Source organism: Danio rerio, chromosome 4, assembly GCF_052040795.2.
Source record: "Danio rerio strain M-AB ecotype USA chromosome 4, GRCz13ab, whole genome shotgun sequence".
Taxonomy (NCBI): Eukaryota; Metazoa; Chordata; class Actinopteri; order Cypriniformes; family Danionidae; genus Danio; species Danio rerio.
The window spans coordinates 60,841,949-60,865,095 of record NC_141024.2 but is presented as its reverse complement, the minus strand read 5'-3'; the positions used below and the strand labels follow the sequence as shown (position 1 = coordinate 60,865,095).

The window sequence follows — 23,147 nt, the reverse complement described above, 5'->3', positions numbered from 1 at the left end:
TGATGCTGCTTCCTGCACTGCTGCTGGTGTCACGTGTGGCAAATGTGACGGTCTTGCTTGGGCTGTCTTCTTACTGTACACTGTACAATGGAGACAGACAGCGCGTGTAAATAGTTGCTGGATCAAAGAAAATGACCACTTCCACAGCAATGCTTCGTTAACTCTGCTCTGTTTTATTTAAAACAGTTTTATATATATTTTTTTTATATGCCAATGAATTCTTTTTAACTTTGTGATCATATAGTGTAAATTTTAACAGTCAGAATATGAAAAACATAACACACTTTGAATTTTACATGACAAATTAATGAATCACAATTCTCAATGTACAATCACTGAGTGTAACAGAGCAATACAATTCAACTCCAAAAGTAATGAAACTTCCCCACCTAGTGGAGACTTTTAGTAACTCGTTTTGAGTAAGAAGAAAAATAATTACAAACAATTAATTTATAACATTTAACACATACCTGTACAATGGAGACAAACAGCGCGTGTAAATAGTTGCTGGATCAAAGAAAATGACCACCTCTATATGAAACACAAGACAAATTGATTTCAATCAGGCCTCGTTATATAAACACGTTATAAACTCAAAATTGAGCAGCACACTCGACGCCAAACACAACTCAACAGTGTCCCAACATATTCATTGAAACATTAAGTCACATTAAAGCTAATATTTATGTGTTTTAAACACTTATTAATGGTCATTTTCCACCCGGGAGAAACGTGCAACTTACCCACAGCAATGCTTCGTTAACTCTGCTGTGGGCGGTCTCTACTCCACGCGCTTATTACATCACGCACACTCTAGAGGGCGCTGTCCCCATTTAGGCATTATTTAACACACTTATTTACTCTGTTACATACACACCCCTTAAATTATGCTAAACTGGGGCAGTGCCTGTACAGTAACAAAGCTTAACAACACAAGAACTAGAAAAAAAAATAAACAAAAAAACTGGAATATCCTTGACACTTTTCATTGTAAATATCAATTACAAAATTCCTCCATTAGAGGTATGCAAGAATGGACCGGTACCAAAATCCAGACTAAACACAGACTAAAGAGATGCCTTAAACACCTCCCTTTAGATACGCAATTCAAGGATTGAATTAAATTCAGACTATACTAAAGAGAAAATTCCAGCTCAAAAATGAAACCAACTCATTTACCCACGAAAGAGATTTTTTTACTACATCAAGAAGAGAAATCACAGATGGTGATAAATCAAGTACAAACTGATTGTTCATCTCACAGATCAATCTTTGTGGAGGTTTAACGGTCCTACCAGCCCTCGTTCTAATCATGTCTGTTTGAATGTGTTCTGGTTGAGTGCAAATTACAGGGTTAACTGTATCCGGAACAGGGTTATTGACTACTTTTGAAAGAGGTGAAATTGGCCTAGTCAAAGAGTGCTGTGAGGGACTCTGGTCTAAGTCTACATCTGGAACTAGTACTTCATCCAACAAATGCGGGATGTTACTTATCATTTCACAGTCCTGTTGAGCGGATACTGAGCTATCACAGGTATCAGAATCTGCCTTTGAATCAGAATGCTGAACGACTAAAGAACACTGAGGTTCAGACAAAATTATTGAGTCAGAGTCAATGTCAGGGCAGCTATGCTGATCAGACTGCACAATCCAGTAAGCGGTCCTTGAAATACTGTTAGGATCATCAGGTAAGTCTGAGGTTGATTCAACTGAGGGAGACTGAGATGGTAAATCGGACTCATCATCATTGTACAGAAAGTTAACAGGGAGCAAAAGATTTCAGTGGACAGTCTTTTCTCTGTTTGTTTCAGTGTCTCTTATCTGATATACATTGATTGGTGACCTTACTGACATCACTTTGTAGAGATTGGACTCCCACTTGTCTGCAACTTTCCGTTTGCCACGCTAACCACGATTTGCCAAAAGGACTCTGTCACCAACAATCAAGGGTGATCCCTTCACTTTCCGATTGTAAATCCTTGCATGCCGAGCTTGCTCAGCAGAAGTTTGCTTTTGTGCAATTTTTGCAGCCTCACTAAGGTCACATTTAAGTCTAGATACAAAATCAGAATACTTAACAACAGTGTCATTTTGGAGAACATGTTGGAACATCACATCGATGGGAAGACGTGGGACTCTCCCAAACATCAAATAGAAAGGCGCAAAGCCTGTGGTCCCGTGAACAGTGCAATTATAACAGAATGTTAGCATCTGAAGAGACTGTGGCCACTTGGCTTTTGACTGGGGAGGTAAAGCTCTTATCAAGTTTCCTAATGTCCTGTTGAAGCGTTCAGTGATTCCGTTCCCCATTGGGTGGTAAGAAGTGGTGTGTGATTTCTTGACACCTGCCATTTCTAGTAGCTCCTTAATCAGTTTGCTCTCAAAATTTGGACCCTGATCTGAATGCATACGCTTAGGGAATCCATACACACAGAAAATTCCCTTCCACAAAGGATAAGCAACCTGCTTAGCAGACTGGTTCTTGCAAGGGAAAGCGTAGGCTAACTTAGTGAAATGGTCCGTTGCCACCAAAACATCCACACTCTTGTTATCACTCTGCTCTGCTGTCCAGAAATCAATGCAGATAAGCTTTAATGGCTCTGTGGTGTGTATGTTCTCAAGAGGGGCACGATCTTTTGGTTCAGGGGTCTTTCCCACGATACATCGCATACAGGTCTTAACATGATTTACTATGTCGCGTTCCATTCCTGTCCAGAAAAATCTTTGTCTGGCCAACGAAACTGTCCTGGAGCGACCTTGATGGCCAGCCGCATCATGCAGACCATGAAGAACCTGTCCTTTCAGAGAATCTGGGACAATAAATTGATATAGCTTTTTGTTCATGTGATTGTCTCTCTTGACTCTGAAAAGCATGCCGTCTCTGATGGTAAGTTTATTCCAGTTCTTAAAAAGCCTTAAGACAGAACGAGGCTCACTAGCACGTTCATGTTTGTTAGGACGCTTATGTCGCTGAACATAAAAGATTGCTCTCCTCACTACATTATCATGTTCTTGTGCAGCTGACAAAGTGCTTGCATTGAGTGCAGTAGTCTGATCTACATTGATTATGTCTGGAATGGATTCCAAGCCCATCATCTCTCCAACACCACCAGAACAATGAGCATCCAATACTGCAGTGACATCTTGTGAGCTCAAAGTACCTGCCATCATCTGGTCGTCGCTGCTAACTCCAGTCTCATCAGGAGGAACATCAGCAGGACTGAACACTTGATAATTAGTGGTAAGTCGAAAAGAATCCTGCACAACTCGGTCCACAACACCATTCACTTGATTTAGCAGAGAGTGGTAAGGTTCCGTTACAAGACAGTGAGTCACACTTGACTGAACAAAAGGCTCCCTGCTCAACGCGTCAGCAACAATGTTTTTTGTGCCAGGCACATATTTCAGGTCAAAGCTGAACGAGGCTAATTTAGCAACCCAGCGTTGCTCGCAGGCATCGAGTCTTGGCTTGGTAAGTATGTAGGTGAGGGGATTATTATCCGTCCAAGCTGTAAAATGGCGGCCCTTCAACCAATAATGGAACTTGTCACATATCGGCCATTTAAGCGCAAGAAATTCTTGTCTGTGAGCTGGGTAATTGATCTGAGAACGTGACAATGTCTTGCTAGCAAATGCCACAGGTCTGGCCCTAGTGCAACCCTCAGGAATTTGTGAGAGAACAGCACCTAAACCATCAAATGAGGCATCTATTGCTAGAATTAATTCACGGTTAAAGTCAGGGTGTGCTAATGTTACGCTTGTGAGAAGGTCCTCCTTCAATGTCTCAAATGCATTCTGGCATTTGTCAGTCCAGTCTGTAGGTGTAAGCTTGATAACATTTTTCAAGTTAAGTTTCTTCCTCCTGCCTCTACAGCCTTTTGTGTCTGTTTTTGAAATCAGATCAAACAAAGGTTTGGCTTTAGCAGAACATCGCTCTATAAAATGTTGGTAATATAATACCATACCTAAGAAAGATCTGATTTTCTTATGACATGGAGTGACACCATCAGCACCCATCAAATCAACTGCTTTAACATCTGTGATGGCCTTTATTTTCCCAGGGTCTGTTTGGACACCATCTGCACAAATGACATGGCCAAGAAACTTAACTGATTTTCTCAAGAAATGACATTTACTTGGAGAAAGCTTGAGATTGTGAGCCTTGAGTCTTGAAAAAACCATCTCTAGCCTTTCAAGTGCAACTTGCTCATTGGGAGCAAAGACCATGAGATCGTCAAGGTAGCATAATAGACTTGTGAAGTTCTTGTCACCAAATACTGACATCATCATGCGCATGAACGTTGCTGGACTATTGCAGAGGCCCTGCGGCATCCTGTTATATTCATGCAGCCCAAATGGTGACGAGAAAGCAGTATATTTTCTATCATCCTCATGTAACGGAACATTATAGAACCCTGAGGTGAGATCCATAGTTGAGAAGAAAGCATTCCCTCCAAGAGCAGCCAAAGCATCTGACTGGTGTGGAAGAGGATGAGCATCTTTTACAGTTCTGGCATTTAGCCATCGAAAATCAGTACAGATCCTCAGATCTCCATTCTTTGTTCCACACCAGGACAAGGGGGTAAGCATACTCACTGTTAGATTTTCTGATTATGCCCTTTTCTTCCATTTCATCCAGGGCTACTCTTAGTTTCTCATAATGGCTTGGAGGAACACGACGATAGGGGAGACGAAAGGGCTTCTCGTCTACTAGACGAATCCGATGTACAAAGTCTTTGGCTTCACCACAGTCCATTTTATTCCTTGAGAATATGGAGTCATATTTCTTGATGAGATGGAGTAATTTAATTTTCCATGAAGCAGAAACTTCACAAGACATCAGATCCAAGTCACTCAATCCCATTTCATTTAAGATCTTTGCCATATCATCCTCAGATTCAAGGGAAACAATGTCACTATTTAAATGTTGGACATGGGAGCTAATAGGGTCACTCTCTGGAAGATCCTCAACAGCAGTGCATGGTGAAACATCTGCGATCTTTGCATTTCGACGCAGTGTTAACACACTGTCTGTGTGGTTAATAATTTTCACAGGTATCCAGCCATCACCCCATAAAGTTGTAATGACTCGACCAACCATGATCCGCTTAGGGCTACATCTGGATTGTGTAGGTTCCACAAGCACTGTGCTCCCCACAGATGTTGTAGAGCCAGCAGGAAGCTTGCCCCACACAAGACATTTACAATGAGGTTGAAGTGTCACACAATGTTTGAGCTTAACAGTACCCACTTTGTCAGGTATGTGACTGCCTCTCCTTCTCTGGGTATTGGAAAGCAAAGAAATGAACTCCAGACTCTCGCTTTCTGCATTACCGCTTGGCAGTGAGATTATTCTCCAGTACTCATCTGTATTTTTCAGGATAGTGAGCAGGCTTTTGATGGCGTTACTGCCCAATATCATCTCATCTGTTTGGCCTGGACCAACCAGCACAGGTATTATCATTTTACATCCATAAACACACATGGACAGATCATACATCGCCGTTGGTGCCACTCGATGACCGCCACATCCAATAATTACAACATCATCAGCAGAATGCTTTGACAGTGTGGGAGTACTCGCCAACAACTTAGCTTCAGCTGCCTCACTAAGAGTGCAAGCCATAGAACCACTGTCGAGTAATGCAACGAAAGATGGTCCATTTTCAACAGAAACAGTGGTGTAAAATAAAGAATCATTTCTAGGGACTCGCTGTATACCTTGAAAAACAGCCGTTTTTTTCAGGTGAGACACTAGATTTACTTTGCTCAAAAATAGACTGGTAATCTTGTGTAGCAAATATGGGAGGATTATCATTGTGGTCTGTACTAACCTCCCTTGCGCACAGACCCATTAGTTTTCCTGGTTGGGCTGAGGTGATTGTCCCCACCTGGGACAGAACCGTCTGGAATGATCAGGAGACTGACACTGAAAACAGCCGATGCTCACGACAATGTGTTAAAGCAGAGTGAGCAGCATCATTGCAGATAGCACATGGCAAAGCATCGAAACCTTCAATCCTAGGAAGTCTGCGGTAAGGCTGTGGTTTAGGACGAGGCCGACTTCTGTTAGTATTGGTCAGCAGGACTTTTTCAAGCATGTCGATGACTTTTTCTAGAGCAGAGGCATCTGCGCTTTTCTGTTGTTGCTCACAAACAGAAAGAGCAGGCGTTGGAACTCTATTAATGTCAATTTTATTAACTGAAACTTTCTCACTTTGTCTGCGGTACACTGTGCTGGTGGCTTTGAATGATATATCAGATTGATAGTCATTAAGCACAGCCTGAACTTCATGAGCTGACCATTTATCAATTGGTTTGGATCTGAAGGTTAAGGCCAAGTCCTTACTCGGGCAGTGTCTGATAAACATGTGAACTATTTCCACACTAGGCTTGTCAAGTGTTTTACCTTGTTCTCGCAGGCATTCATAGGCGACATCAGCAGCTTTTTTAAGTCTCAGCCAGTAGTCATAGGGGTTTTCTCCTTCCTCAGGCAAAGTAGTGTAAAAGTCAGCAAGAGGGACAGGTGAGTAATGAGTAGAACTGAAATGCTTGCGCAGAAGCCCGTAGACAGAATTTGGGCAAACAGTGGTGACAGTATCCAGGCCCGTGCAGAGACTGTCCAAAGGGCATGTGCAGGATAATTTTTTTGAAGAGGGGAGGGGGTGTTGTTGTCATTGTCGTCGCCGCTGCCACCGCCGCCGCTGCTGTCGTGCGCGTACTGAAGAGCGGTGTTGTCGCGCGCATACTGTTAAGCGTGTGGGGGGTGGGGAGCGCGCGTACTCAAGAGCAGTGTTGTCGCACGCCTACTGTAGGACGGTTGGGGTTGGGGGGTGTTGTCACGGGGGGCACTTTTTATCATTTTGGAAGGGCACTTTCTATCCAAGACTGACTGAGCTAGCCGGGCTGATGAGGAGCTCTTTCAAGAGCTAGACACCGTTTACAGTAATACCTTCCTTACCCATGACAATCTTCTGCTAAATCCTGATTTCATCTTGTAACGCTGGACAGAATGTGGCCCAGGATATATGCCCAGTGCACGTGTTAGCAGTTGCAAGGCAGCAAAGTGCGTAATTCGTCAGTGGGTGGGCTTGAATCACCAACCTTTGGGTCATTATATCTTGTTTAATACCCATTTTACACAGTCTCATTTATATTAATATGCAATTATGTCTCAATAAATAATTAAAATTTTCTAAAATTTGTTCCATATATTTCATTCTGACATTTTGCCATATTTCTTTTTAAATCATCATATCTTTCCTTCCAGTAGTTGAGTGTTATAGGTCTTACAAAAGCCTTTTATCTAAAAACAGCATAAAAACTCTTAACTGTACATAAGCTCATTGATCTTTTCTCCATTTTTCTTCTTAAAAAAGGTTTCTGATAATTCATCTTCATCGCCCAACTAATTTTTTTTTTTTAATTATTTCAATGCAATCTTTTGGTATTGCTTTTTTCAACTCATGACATTGTCTTTGTAATTTGTCTTTAACCACTATTTTATACCCATCCTCCACAATTACTTGTAATGGTACAAATCCTTTTATTACTTCATATAATACATCTTTAACTTGTCTTAATAAGAGACGACAATTCATGTGGAAAACAAGAAATTCTACGTAGGCCTATGAAGTTGTAGAAATAGAAAAGAAGAGGACATAATTATGTTGATGAGATTTGTACTCAGATATTAAGAAGTAATGTTGTTGTAGACATACAAGTCATCATAAAGTGGATTTAAAAAGTTAAGAAAATGTTTGGATTAAAGGTTTGTGTGAGAGAGAGAGCAGATATAGTGTAAAGTGAAAACCATGGGAGTAATTTATCAATAGGTCATGACTGCAACAGAAAGTGTCAAAAAAGCTAAAAAAAAGAGAAAAAAAAGAAGACTTTTATTTTGGCGTGGCGCATGACGTCATCAGGCAGCGCCGCTTCACCGCTGTGATTCAACTGGACAAAGGTTTGTTTGAAAACGTTTACACAGAGATAAACCGATTTAAAGTTAAAGTTCTAAAGTTTTAAGTTTTTTATATGGTGCTAAATTATATTCCTGCTTTTGGAAATATCATTTTAACCCTTTATACAACATAGTTCTATTTTATTCTCAGTAACTAATGGCTATTGTTTGAATAAAGTAACAGGAATGTGTGTAATAAGTGTTTTAAAGAAACGTTTTTACCTGATTTCTTTTTGTTAATTACTCCCATAAAAAAAAAACATTGAAGCAAGTGTTGAAGAGAAGTTATTTTGTTTCTGTTCATTGTTTTGTTATTTTAAACAGGATAAAGTGTCCAAACGCAGAGAAAAACTCCTGCTGAAGCGACTGATCTCCACACTGTTATAAAGATGGCGTTTATTAAAGAGGAGAGTGAAGATGTGAAGATTGAAGAAACATTCACAGTCAAACATGAAGATCCACAGGAACAAACAGGTTGGTTTTCATTCTCAAACACCAAATCTGATTCTCATTCAGATATATTTTAATAATAAGAATACTAAATTAAATCATTTTTGCAGCCCTGAGTGTGCTGCCTAGTTCTCCTAAATGCACATAAGCACTCATTGAAAGAGAAATGAGTTTCTTTCATCACTTGTTCTCATGTCTTTTGTCATTATTTTATATATTATTAGTCTCCCATTTTCTCTACCTTCTTAAGGTTATTGCTTTTCTTGTTCTCCTACTGTTTGTAAAGCGCCCTTGAGCACTGGTGCTTTACAAAATAAATAAACACAATAAATTAATAAAAGGTTTAACTGAGCTGACAATATAAAGTAAAAAAAACGTAACCGAAAAGTGTGTAATAATTGTTTTTCCGAAGGTTTAATTTAATAAATAGCATAATGTCATTCCATTCTAACAATACATCACTATAAGAAATTGAGTACTAGTTTTAATCAGCTCATTTTTGGCTATTGTTTCTTGCTTAGACCTACCTGATTTCTTTTTGTTAATTACTCTCATATAAATAAACTGTTGAAGCAAGTGTTGAAGAGAAGTTATTTTGTTTCTGTTTATTGTTTAATTTATTTTTAAACAGGACATTTTTATTGTTTTGTTCATTTTGCTTTTCTTGTTCTTTTAAGCATCCTTGAGCACTGGCGCTATATAAAAATGTTTAACTGAGCTGACAATATTTGACCTACAGTATTCCTAAGAAGATATCTGCTATTACAGTGATAGTGTTGGCTTAGTACTTTCCATTTGAATATGTCACGTTGATCACAATTCCCTTTTTTCTCAACTTCTTTATGGGTTTAAACTTGATTTTAGTAGATGTTACTAGTTCTCACAGATAGTATCTAAGTTAGAATTACATCATTATTATATTACTTAATTACCAGGGCTATTGTGTTAAAGTATGTCATATGGATGCCCCCAATTTTAAATATGCGGAATTAAATAAACACTAAAATAATTAATTATTATAAAACATTGTACAGTAATCTGAACTATATGATGTTGTTGTGGGACGACGTGAGACAAAAGGAACAAATTATGGTGGAACAATAACGTTTAGCATTGCACTGACTACAAGTGGCCAACAAACTAGTCTAAAAAAGACTTTTGCTGCTTAAGAAATGGATTACAGCATGCTGATGATATACAAACATTTGAGTATGAAGTTCGTCAGAATTGACCATATTCTTCGTGTACCAGCAGACGCAGCCATTGAATTTTTTTGCTTGACACTTTTTTTAAAGAAATCATTTTTAGATCCTAAAATCATTGTTATGCTGCTTACGCAAGGGATGATAACTCCTTTCATGGTGTAGCCTGGTTTGGAAAAGTCAAGGTTTTAAAACCTAAAATTTAAGTCAGAATTATTAGCCCACACTCCCATTGAATTTTTTTTTTTTAATATTTCCCAAATTGTTTTTAACAGAGCAAGGAAATTTTCACCGTTTGTATGATAATAATTTTATTTCTTCTGGAGAAAGTCTTATTTTTTTATTTCGGCTTGAATAAAAGCAGTTTTTTTTTTAAACACCATTTTAAGGACAGAATTATAAGCCCCTTCTGAATTCTGTCTTCAACTGGATGCAAGTGTTTTTTTTTTTTTTTTTTTCAAGACAGTATCTCCAGCGGAAAAGATATCTAAAGATGCCTTTCAAATCGTAAAGAAATCTGTTTTTGAAACTAATGAAAACAACAGATGTCAATGATTCATTTGAATGATTTAGCCTGACATGATTACTGCTCCAAAATAAAATAAATAAATAAATATTTCTCAAAATAAAATATTTTGTGCTTAAAGGGAAAAAAAGTGTTTGTTTTATACCTAGACATTTAAAAATAATATATTTTAGAGCAGTAATCACAATACTGTGAAAGCATGATATTTTTATTCAAGGTTATCATACATCAGAATCTTATACTGGCCCATGCCTAATGCTGCTTGATGTTGCAAAGTCATATTTTCTTATTTTATTATTTTTCTTTGTATGAATAAACATGAATACACTTGTTTGTAGAGCAAGTAGTGTGACCGTTTTCTATCGTTATTCCTGGTCATTTCTCCAATAGGCAACTGAAGCACTAAAACAATAGCATGTGAGATCGGGGCCTGTTTCATAAAAGTGGTTTAGAAAAGTTGAGTTTAAAGTTGAAAACCTCTTCAGTAAGCCAAACTAATCGTCCACGCTTAAATTAGTTACATAACAAAAATTCGAAGATCATTTGATTTTTACTTTAATTCGCGCTTTTCTGAACCACTTTTATGAAACAGCCCCTAGGGGTTATAAAATAATCCTGGGTTTTCATTAACAGACGTTTCACATTGGCAAACCCTGGGTTAACATTATTATTTGTATATTTAAGATGCCACTGTCCCTGATTGGACAAACAGCAGGTAACCTTTTGAGATGGCATTTCTGCATCTTGGCAGGTATATAAAATGTCACGACGCAGGTCTTCAGCTAAGCTCCTTTGGCTTAGTCTCTTTATTCATCAAGGGTCGCCACAGCTGAATGAACTACCAACTTATCCAGCATATGTTTTAAACCAGCTGCAACTCAGTACTAGTAAATATTTGCATAAGTTATATACAATAATGCAAACTCACAAATAGAAGAGTAAATTATGGGTACTTGCTATGAACATGCAGGATTTGCTCCAATCGGGTCTTCCAATCCAGTTAAAAATGTTTAAATCATGTGGAAGATACACATGAGGGAACTCAACACGAGTAATCCTGAGCGAGTGCATTTGATCATTTGCATTTAAAGCCACAGGCACTAAAAGAGCTTGGTTTTCCTCCTGACCACCAAAATGAAATATTCTGAAAGGAATATGATCTGATTTTGAGCCAAAACCTCAGACACATTCTGGGAACACCAAAGACTTATTTTCAAAAATAATAATAATAATAAGTTTTTTCTAAAAAAATAATATTAATAATAATAAAGGTTCATAATAGGAACCCTTTAAATATATTTATGATACAGAAATGAAAATAACCTCACCATTTACTGTACCTCTTGTGGTTTTAAACCTTTATGGGTTTTTTTGATTCTGTTGAACACAAAAGAAGATATTGTGAAAAAAATGTTGGCTTTCTATGTGTTCCAGCAGTGGCGCCCCCAGAAAATTTTCTTAGGGGTGGCCAGAAGAGGCCGCACCAAATCTTGGGGTGGCACACAAAAAAAATTATGAATTCAGTGTAATGTTATATTTTTGTTTTTGGTAAATTTAATAATGTAGTTTTTATACATTTAATTAATTCTTCTTGAAATATTGCTATTTATTCCTTAAAGTAATTCAGGAAGTACATGTGCAAAAAAAATAAAAATCTGTTTAGTTTAAAAACACTTTTCACATATATATACTGTATAAATAACTTTTTACTTGCTTTTATTGTACATCATACGGTATATGCCATGTCTAAAATTAATGAAGATTAATGAGTTTATTATTCCCAGTGATGGGTTGCAGCTGGCAGGGCATCCACTGTGTAAAAATGTGCTGGATAAGTTGGCGGTTCATTCCACTGTGGCGACCCTGGATTAATAAAGGGACTAAGCCGAAAAGAAAATGAATGAAAGAATAATGAGTTTATTAATAACCCAAACAAATTAACAAACTGAACAAAAGAGATTACTATACACACTCACTATACCTAATAATATCATTTATCCATATTACTTTTTGAGCCATTTTATTAATGCAGCTTCTTTTATTGATATACTGTACCCTAAGGTAAATATTAAATTGCCATTGCTGTCTATTGAAGGTGTGTGCGTGCTGTCAACGACGATCGGGAAGGGTAGTGGCGGTTCTAGTTTAAAGGGCCATGAAACCCCCTCGTTTCAGCAGTGTGTTTTCACACCTCTACTTTGGAAAAAGTCAGAAAAGTGGGCGTGTCCAGCTCTGTTTAGGGGGGAGTGTCGGAGGAAGAAAAGCGGCTTGGTATGGGAGTGTCTATTTGGGCGCGCTGAATTTCAGAGTCAAAACACACAACCACAGCGGACAATGTGACTGTGTTTACATGGACATCTGTAGTCGAATTATTTGCCAAATTATTAAATGGTGGACTTTAACTGCAGTTTGGCTCTTTCATTCAGGGAATTCATTAATGTCCCTCTCGACAAACGTGATATTTGATTCGAGGCGCTGCTCTAAGCGTGTATTTTTCATGCAATGTTTGATACCGCACGGCGAATGAGAGAAAAAAAACTCAGCATTTCCTGGAAACTTAGATACACACGGCAGGTAGCGTCAGAAAGCCGCATGTGTTATTCCAGTCACAAAATCCAACACGAGGTTATAGTTTGGTTGTAACTGTTAGTGCTAACTATTGCACTCGGTGCAATAGTTTGTTTGATACGAATAAAATACGAACTGAATAAACAAAGAGCACTGGTCGCTCACTTACCAAATCTGTAGAGACAGGACAATCACCAGCAACTAGAGCCGCGTCTTTATTTAGAGGAGACTACAATCTGGATCTCAGCGTTTGCAGATGAGAACAGCTCTCAGGTAAACAATAATCCTCCTTAGACACGTAAGTTATTGTTGTCGCGCGTCGCGTACACTGTCTGCGCTCTCACAGAGACAAAATGAAAACGAAACTTAACTGCAGCAAACTATAAAAGCAACACTTTACGCTTGTTTTGCCAACACAACGTGGCGTCTTTGCCGTCTACACTGTGACAGTAATGAATATTAATGAAGTTGCACAATAGAGCGCGCTGATTGGTTTGAACCAAGCTTTACTCATGCATTAATGCAACACACTGTAAGACGTAATAAGACTCACTCTGGCACAGACGCCCAGTCTGCACGCTGGAATACAACGCTATTATGTCATGACCGTGACGCAGCTTCAAAAATTCGTTTCAAACAGGAAGTACGAATTTGCTTGAAATAACGCAAAAACAACCAATTTACACTTTTAAGTGAAATATAGGTGTCCTAATAGTGTTTTTAGCAGTGTGGGACACATATACGACTGTCAACAGCTCAAAAAATGTGTTTTGGTGTTTCGTGACCCTTTAAATGACACCCTGGGCGAACCACCCTATACACCCTACCTCCCTTGAATTGTTAGATTTGTTATTCAATAAATATAACAATTTATTTATATTTATTTTATTATTATTTATATACAATTATCATTCTGAATAAATAACAGAAATCAATCCTAAATATTACTGGAAAACAACAACTGGAGTGATATGCCAAGATCACTTAAGAAACCTTTTGCATGGAAATTAATTATGACAATTCTAAAGAATACAAAAAAATGTATTACAGAATTATCTGTGGTCTTAGACCAGATCATGGCTGAGAACTCATGTTATGAAGTCTTACCTCCCTGACTCATTATCCCTCCTTTCTGCTTTAAAGGCATGCTTAGTGAAAGTAACATCATCATTATCATATTATATAAACTTTAGTCGACTTTCACCTCGGCACAAAATTCTGTTACTCCGTTTCACGGCGCATGAGCGGCGCGTATTTTGTCGGTGTGCATGCAAACAACCAACCGGGATTCACACAGGAGTGCGTGAGGTGCGGGAATGGTTTTCTGCGCGCATGCGTCAGTTTACTTTCACCAGCATTCAGCATTGAACCAGCACTAAGGGGGAGAGACAATCAATCAGCTACGTCAGTAACACCAACAATAATTTAGTGGCTGCATTTTATTCATTTAAACATTGGGGATTTATAAGTACATTTAAATCAATAATGTCAACAACAAAATTATATTGGGGTGGCCACAGGGGTGGCCAGAGTTTACCGAGGGGCGCCCCTGTGTTCGAGAAGAAAGGAAATGTTTAAGACCACATGACGGAGAGTAAATGTTATGGTCATTTATATTTGTGGGTGAAACATCCATTTCATGCTTATCGCTTTGAGTCTTCATACTAAAGTTAACTTCTTTTTTTTTAAGACCTGATGGTGCTGAAAGAAAAGACTCATCAACAGAATGAAATGGAAGAAAAACACCAAGACATAACGACTGATGAAAAACCTACACTGACGAAAAAGACTTTGTCACGTGGAAGACCTCGGAAATCCAAACCTAGGTGTAATTACAGCTGTAAACAATGTGGAATAAGTTTCCGTCAGAAGCCAAAGCTTGATGTTCACATAAGAGGTCACACTAGAGAGAAAGCTTACACTTGCAAACAGTGTGGAAAGAGCTTCTACAATACAAGAAACCTAACAGTGCACATGAGAATTCACACTGGAGAAAGGCCGTACACATGCCAACAGTGTGGGAAAAGCTTCCATAAAACAGGAAACTTAACAGTGCACATGAGAATTCACACTGGAGAGAGGCCATACACATGCCAACAGTGTGGGAAAAGCTTTTATACTACAGGAAACTTGACAGTGCACATGAGAATTCACACTGGGGAGAAGCCTTACTCTTGCCCTCAGTGTGGAAAAAGTTATAATCAAAATAGCAACCTTGAAGTCCACATGAGAACTCACAATGGAGGAAGAACTTTTGTTTGCACACAGTGTGGAAAAAGTTTCGCTCAAAAACAAAATCTTGACCTCCACATGAGGATTCACACTGGAGAGAAGCCTTACACATGCACAGAGTGTGGTAAAAGTTTCCCATATAAAAGCACACTCAAACACCACATGATAGTTCACACCGGAGAGAAGCCGTTTGCATGTGCGCAGTGTGGAAAGAGCTTCACATGTAAAGCTAACCTCAGGAACCACATGAATGGTCACACTGGAACCATAGTGTTCATATGTGATCTGTGTGGAAAGAGTCTCACACACAAATACTCCATAAAGAACCACATGAAGACTCACTCAGGAGAGCGTTTTATATGCATTGAGTGTGGAAAGGGCTTTAAACATAAAAGAAGCCTCAGCAATCACATGGAGCTTCACAATGGAGAGCAGAGTGCTCAAAATTAAGGCCTTGGCCACACAAACATGAGTATATGCATAACAGCAGCCTTTTCATGTAGTTTGGCTGTTAATTGATGTGAGGTTTATTTATAAACTACTTTCGAGAGGATCACATGCTTATGATTGTCCACGGCTGGTTCCACATTAACCAACACATGATTCACCAATCAGACGATTCCTAACTCACTGTAAATAACCAGAGTTTCTTACCTTAGTTATCTTTATCTTGAGGAATTCCCCTCCCACCCCTACTCCTCCTTTCTAGAATGGGCAACACAGCAGCCCAGTGATTAGTATTGTTGCCTCACAGCAAGAATGTCACAGCAAGAAGAGCCCTTACTGAGAGTTTGCTTATTCTCCCCATGCTCACATGGGTTTTCCCCAGTTTCTTTTCACAGCCCAAAAACGCGTAACCTAAGTAAACTGAACATTCTAAATTGGCACCGTAGTCAAGCTCTTAGAAGCCATATATCTCCCTTTAGCCATCTGGATATCTGTCATTATAAACAGAAACAAGTCGGGGGAGTTCATCAAGATCTACCTGAGCTCAAACTCCTCTCTCACCCTGCTTACGAGAGGTAGCCCGGGGCTGGAGGATGATTGTTACGGTCCGTGGGAGTTTGTATTTTTGTGCCTTCTCCCTCTCTGTTTTGCTTATCTCCCTTCGCATCTCCTCGACTGTAATTCGCTCTTTGTCTCGCCCTATCACCTTTTGTTCCGCTACTTTTTCTCTACTAGGTACCTGCTGATTGGATCCCGAGCCTGTCACTCCTCATTAGGGCGTTTCCTCGTGGACCAATTGGATTTCGTTCCACGGACTTTAAATTCGACCGGCCCGCCTTGTTTTTCAGAGTGCTATGTGTGTGCGTGTTGGTTTGTGTTCGCTTGCTGCTATTCATAATGTATGCTTTGTTCTGTGTTTCTGAATAACTACATCGATGTAAATTAAGTCATGGTTAAATAGTTTATCATTCTTTTTTGGGGAAAAGGGAATAGTTTACTAAGCCACTTCACATACATTTTGCCCGTAGGTAACTTCAATGTTCAGAAACACTAGGTAAGTGGGTGAGCGCCACATTTTGTATTTTTGCTTATTATTTCAGGGAGTTTAGGTGTTGCTTCGCAAACGCTGAAGATTTTGGTTTCTTTTTCACAATTTGATTTTTATTAGTAAGTTTAGAGGGGGATCTTGTGTTCTAGTTTAGGTGGCTTTTGGTTTTGTTTAGTTCTTTGCTTTGGCGCCACTCTAGTTCCTTTTTCCCCTAAAACTTTTGATTGTATTTCTTCTTCTTTTCTTCTTCTTCTTATTATTATTATATATACATTGTACAAAGCGCACACATGTAAGCCTCTCTTTTGTTGGCTTCATTTTTCTTCTCCTCATAAAAGGAATAAATTAATTGAATGTAAATTTTGGTGTCCTGGTGTATTTTCCATCCATCTACTCAGTAATAATTTAATATTATAAGTGTTACGTTTATTTTCCCCAGACAACTTAATTAAACCGTAACATTTAATGATTTCTCAAATTTCATCATATACTTGCTTTAAAATACTAGATAAAATATCTTTAAAAGCAATATAAAATTCACTTCCCAACCCATCTATTCCTGGACTTTTCTTTTTGTTCAATCCACTAATTGCTCTTTTTATTTCTTCTTCTCTTATCTCCTTGTCACATTCTCTTTTTTCCCCTTCTTCTACTCTTGATTTTATTAGATTTAGTAATTCCCCTTTTTCTTTTTCTTTTATCCCCTCTGTGCAAAACAATTTCTCATAATATGATCTTATTTCTTCCAAAATCTCCTCATGTTGTTCTACTATGTTCCCATTTCTGCTCCTTATTTGTCTAATCATTTCTGACTTCCCTCTTCTCTTCTCTAGATCAAAGAAAAATTTAGTGCACTTTTCCCCCTCTACTGTAAATTTTGCTTTGCTTCTTAATCTTGCACCTTCAAATTTCTCCTCCTCCATTTCATTTAATCTTCCTTGCAGTTCTTTTATCTTTTGTATATTTTTTCCATTCTCATTTTTCAATTCGTTTTCTAGTTTTTCTTTCAGCTCCTTTTCCTTATATTTTTTACAATTTTGTAATTGTCTACAATATTTTATCGTAAACTTTTTAACTAAATACTTCACGTTCTCCCACCACATTCTTTTGTCCTTATTATAGATTTCATTCCCTTTTTCCTTTTGAATAATTTCCTTTACACTTAAAACATAGTCTTCATCCTTTAAAACCGCTGTGTTTAAAACCCATACCCCTGGCCCTCTTTTCACATTACTCCAGTCTAGCTTCATATAAAGTGGCTTATGGTCACTCAGACTTGTTTCTTCATATTTAATCTTGTTTATAAACCCTTCAACATTTCTTGTGCATAAAATAAAATCAATTCTTGTTTTACAACAAAAATTCCCCACTATCTGTCTTCTTGAGTACTCTTTTGTCTGTTCATTCCTTTCTCTCCACACATCAATTAAATTCATTTCCTCCATCAATATTTTCAGTTCTTTTCTCCCCTTATCCGTTTTAAAAACCATTCCCTCAGCCATTTCTAAATTACTAAAAACAGTGTTAAAATCACCCATGATAATAACTCTTTCGTGTTTCTTTAAATAATTTCTAAGTACATTAAAATACTCTTTTTTTTTTTTTGTTCTCCTCTGTTGGGGCGTCACCATAATTACTTTTTTCTTTTCATACTCCATTTCACATATCATACACTTTCCCTCTTTGTCATTATAGATTGTTTTACATAAAACCCCACTGTTTTCTTTTAATAAAATTGCAACTCCTCTCCCTAGCCTCCCATCCCCATTATTGTATAACATTTCCCCACTCCACCTTTTTCTTATTTCGTTCATACATTCTTCCCTCCAGTTTGTCTCTTGTAGTAAAATCACATCTTCTCATTTACACATTTCTTTCACTTTTTCAAATTTCCTGTTGTCTAAAAGCCCTCTTGCATTAAAAGACACAATTCCTAAAACCATAAAAAATATAAAAACATTCATAAAAGACATAAAAACATTCATAAAAAACATCATCTCAGTCCATATCTTCCAAGCCCTTTAGCTTCCAAGCCCTTTAGCTATACTTATTTGCGCATTCAATTTCTTCATCTTTTAGCAGTTTTTTTCTTGCAGTCTCTAAATTAGGTTTTATCTTTAACGATCTTCTTCTTTTTGCTGATTTCCCCTGTGTCTCTTTGTTTCCATCCTTTTGTAAATGTTCCTCTAAATCGGCTTGCTCGTCAATACTTTGGCCTTTTGTCTCCTCTGTGTCCAATGCCTTTTGAAAACTGTCTGTCATGTCCATTTGTGTCCAAAATGTGTCTTCCTGTTGTCCTTGATTTAAGTCTTTATTATTCGAATCGCTCAATTCTGCTGCTTCCAAAACACTCTTTAAACTGTCAGTCATATATATTTGTGTCCATGTTGTCCCTTCCTGTTCAGTGACTCTGTCTATTCCATTAGTCTCATTCTCTTGTAGTTTTTCACTTTCAGATTCTGTACTTTTTTCTTGTGTTGCTGTTTTGTCCTCTGACTGGATATTGTCTCCTTCATACATCTGCCTGCCCACCTGCTGCTCTACCTCCTCCTCCTCTTCCCCAATCCAACATTCACATTTATTTAAAACCTTATTACAATCCGGGCACTTTACAGCAGTGCAAAACTTTGCAAAGTGCCCCCTTTCCTCGCAATTATAGCACCTAAAATCAGGACAGTCTTTTACCACATGATCTGGGCTCATGCACAGCCTGCACGTTTTCACCTAATGACTGTGCATCACCCTAAAGTATTGTGGACCTTCTGCTATCTCTATTCTTGTGCTGTACGGGAGGGACGCCACTTCTTTGGGGAATCTGGTTTTCACAAACCTCGTCCCATCTTCAATATTTGTGCCCGGATAAAACCTTCTTTTAATTTTTTAAATGGGACAAACTCCCCAATGATCCAATTTGTCTAAAATATCTTTATCAGCAACATAGACAGGCAGATGCATGAAGGAGACAACATAATCACGGTTTTGTAGCCTCTTAACTGCACAGTTTATCCCTTTAATAGTCAAGTCGTCCGTTAACTCATAAGCATCGTCCCTGAGTGGGCTTGAACCACCTACCTTTCAGTTAACAGCTGAACGCGCTAACCGATTGCGCCACAGAGACTTAGAGAAAAGTCACCTACAGTGGTAGAAAGGCGGAACTTTGTCTCAAAAGGTCTGCTATATGAACCCTGATGTAAGTTTGTTGAGAGTGAGAGAGAAAAGTAACAGAAACGCCCAACGTGGGGCTCGAACCCACGACCCTGAGATTAAGAGTCGCATGCTCTACCGACTGAGCTAGCCAAAGTTGATGAGAAACTCTTTCAAGAGCTAGACAATGTTTAAAGTAATACCCTCCCTACCCGTGACAATCTTCTGCTAAATCCTGATTTCATCTTGTAACGCTGGACAGAATGTGGCTCATGATATATGCCCAGTGCACGTGTTAGCAGTTGCAAGGCAGCAAAATGCAGAATTCGCCCCTGCGTAGGCTTGAAACACCACCCTTTCAGTTAACAGCCGAACACGCTAACCGATTGCGCCACAGAGACTTAGGGAAAAGTCACCTACAGTGGTAGAAAGGCGGAACTTTGTCTCAAAAGGTCTGCTATACGAACCCTAATGTAAGTTTGCTGAGAGAGAAAAGAAACAGAAACGCCCAACGAGGGGCTCAAACCCACGACCCTGAGATGAAGAATCTCATGCTCTACCGACTGAGCTAGCCAGGTTGATGAGAAGCTGTTTCAGGAGCTAGACACTGTTTACAGTAATACCTTCCCTACCCGTGAGAATATTCTGCTAAATCCTGATTTCATCTTGTAACGCTGGACAGAATGTGGCCCAGGATATATGCCCAGTGCACGTGTTAGCAGTTGCAAGGCAGCAAAATGTCTAATTCGTCCCTGGGTGGGCTTGAACCACCAACCTTTCAGTTAACAGCCGAACGCGCTAACTGATTGCACCACAGAGACTTAGGCAAAAGTCACCTACAGTGGTAGAAAGGCGGAACTTTGTCTCAAAAGGTCTGCTATATGAACCCTAATGTAAGTTTGTTGAGAGAGAGAGAGAAAAGTAACAGAAACAGCCAACGTGGGGCTCGAACCCACGACCCTGAAATTAAGAGTCTCATGCTCTACCGACTGAGCTAGCCAAAGTTGATGAGAAGCTCTTTCAAGAGCTAGACACTGTTTACAGTAATACCTTCCCTACCCGTGACAATCTTCTGCTAAATCCTGATTTCATCTTGTAACGCTGGACAGAATGTGGCCCATGATATATGCTCAGTGCACGTGTTAGCAGTTGCAAGGCAGCAAAATGCAGAATTCGTCCCTGCGTAGGCTTTAACAACAACCTTTCAGTTAACAGCCAAACACGCTAACCAATTGCGCTACAGAGACTTAGGAAAACGACACCTACAGTGGTAGAAAGGCGGAACTTTGTCTCAAAAGGTCTGCTATACGAACCCTAATGTAAGTTTGCTGAGAGAGAGAGAGAAAAGTAACAGAAACGCCCAACGAGGGGCTCAAACCCCCAACCCTGAGATGAAGAATCTCATGCTCCACCGACTGAGCTAGCCAGGTTGATGAAAAGCTGTTTCAAGAGCTAGACACTGTTTACAGTAATACCTTCCCTACCCATGACAATATTCTGCTAAATCCTGATTTCATCTTGTAACGCTGGACAGAATGTGACCCAGGATATATGCCCAGTGCACGTGTTAGCAGTTGCAAGGCAGCAAAATGCCTAATTCGTCCCTGGGTGGGCTTGAACCACCAACCCTTCAGTTAACAGCCGAACGCACTAACTGATAGCCCAACAGAGACTAAGGGAAAAGTCACCTACAGTGGTAGAAAGGCGGAACTTTGTCTCAAAAGGTCTGCTATACGAACCCTAATGTAAGTTTGTTGAGAGAGAGAGAGAGAGAAAAGTAACAGAAACACCCAACGGGGGGCTCGAACCCACGACCCTGAGATTAAGAGTCTCATGCTCTACCGACTGAGCTAGCCGGGCTGATGAGAAACTCTTTCAAGAACTAGACACTGTTTTCTGTAATAACTTCCCTACCTTTGAAAATCTTCTGCTAAATCCTGATTTCATCTTGTAACGCTGGACAGAATGTGGCCCAGGATATATGTCCAGTGCACGTGTTAGCAGTTGCAAGGCAGCAAAATGCCTAATTCGTCCCTGGGTGGGGTTGAACCACCAACCTTTCAGTTAACAGCCGAACGCACTAACCTATTGCGCCACAGAGACTGAGTAAGAAGTCACCTACAGTGGTAGAAAGGCGGAACTTTGTCTCAAAAGGTCTGCTATACGAACCCTAATGTAAGTTTGTTGAGAGAGAGAGAGAAAAGTAACAGAAACGCCCAACGAAGGGCTCAAACCCACGACCCTGAGATGAAGAATCTCATGCTCTACCGACTGAGCTAGCCAGGTTGATGAGAAGCTGTTTCAAGAGCTAGACACTGTTTACAGTAATACCTTCCCTACCTGTGAGAATATTCTGCTAAATCCTGATTTTGTCTTGTAACGCTGGACAGAATGTGGCCCAGGATAAATGCCCAGTGCACGTGTTAGCAGTTGCAAGGCAGCAAAATGCCTAATTCGTCCCTGGGTGGGCTTGAACCACCAACCTTTCAGTTAACAGCCGAACGCGCTAACCGATTGCGCCACAGAGACTTAGGGTAAAGTCACCTACAGTGGTAGAAAGGCGGAACTTTGTCTCAAAAGGTCTGCTCTACGAACCCTAATGTAAGTTTGCTGAGAGAGAGAAAAGTAACAGAAACCCCCGACGAGGGGCTCAAACCCACGACCCTGAGATGAAGAATCTCATGCTCTACCGACTGAGCTAGCCAAGGTTGATGAGAAGCTGTTTCAAGAGCTAGACACTGTTTACAGTAATACCTTCCCTACCCGTGAGAATATTCTGTTAAATCCTGATTTCATCTTGTAACGCTGGACAGAATGTGGCCCAGGATATATGCCCAGTGCACGTGTTAGCAGTTGCAAGGCAGCAAAATGCTTAATTCGCCGCTGGGTGGGCTTGAACCACCAACCTTTCAGTTAACAGTTGAATGCGCTAACTGATTGCGCCACACAAACTTAGTAAAAATTCACCTACAGTGGTAGAAAGGCGGAACTTTGTTTCAAAAGGTCTGCTATATGAAGCCTAATGAAAGTTTGCTGAGAGAGAGGCAACAGAAACACCCAACGTGGGGCACGAACCCACGACCCTGAGAATAAGAGTCTCATGCTCTACTGACTGACCTAGCCGGCTGAAGCTTGTTTAAGAGCTAGACACCGTTTTCTGTAATACCTTCCCTACCCGTGACAATCTTCTGCTAAATCCTGATTTCATCTTGTAACGCTGGACAGAATGTGGCCCAGGATATATGCCCAGTGCACGTGTTAGCTGTTGCAAGGCAGCAAAATGTCTAATTCATCCCTGGGTGGGGTTGAACCACCAACCTTTCAGTTAACAGCCGAACGCGCTAACCTATTGCGCCACAGAGACTTAGGGAAAGGTCACCTACAGTGGTAGAAAGGCGGAACTTTGTCTCAAAAGGTCTGCTATATGAATCCTAATGTAAGTTTGTTGAGAGTGAGAGAGAAAAGTAACAGAAACGCCCAACGTGGGGCTCGAACCCACGACCCTGAGATTAAGAGTCTCATGCTCTACCGACTGAGCTAGCCGGGCTGATGAGAAACTCTTTTAAGAAC

The 23,147-nt window shown here is 39.6% G+C and overlaps 1 protein-coding gene and 2 non-coding genes across 3 annotated transcripts; 1 reads left to right on the top strand and 2 right to left on the bottom strand.

The window, feature by feature from the left end:
- The first annotated feature begins 7,923 nt into the window (after positions 1-7,923).
- LOC147845125 (uncharacterized) lies at positions 7,924-16,793 on the top strand. Its single transcript, XM_087250331.1, has 3 exons — positions 7,924-7,963; positions 8,285-8,434; positions 14,397-16,793. Exons 2-3 carry the CDS (start codon positions 8,350-8,352, stop codon positions 15,386-15,388), a joined length of 1,077 nt encoding a protein of 358 aa, XP_087106457.1. The 5' UTR covers positions 7,924-7,963; positions 8,285-8,349; the 3' UTR covers positions 15,389-16,793.
- Positions 16,794-22,032: 5,239 nt separating this feature from the next.
- trnan-guu (transfer RNA asparagine (anticodon GUU)) lies at positions 22,033-22,106 on the bottom strand. Its single transcript has one exon. It is a non-coding gene; the product is annotated as a tRNA-Asn (tRNA).
- Positions 22,107-23,051: 945 nt separating this feature from the next.
- Positions 23,052-23,124, bottom strand: trnak-cuu (transfer RNA lysine (anticodon CUU)). The gene has a single exon. It is a non-coding gene; the product is annotated as a tRNA-Lys (tRNA).
- Positions 23,125-23,147: the final 23 nt, after the last annotated feature.

What these genes read in the sequence shown, in the direction of transcription:
- LOC147845125 (XM_087250331.1), top strand. Translation starts at nt 8,350, where the DNA reads ATGGCGTTTATTAAAGAGGAGAGTGAAGATGTGAAGATTGAAGAAACA. An exon ending in AGATCCACAGGAACAAACAG is followed by an intron (nt 8,435 to 14,396) that starts GTTGGTTTTCAT and finishes TTTTTTTTTAAG; the next exon opens with ACCTGATGGTGCTGAAAGAA.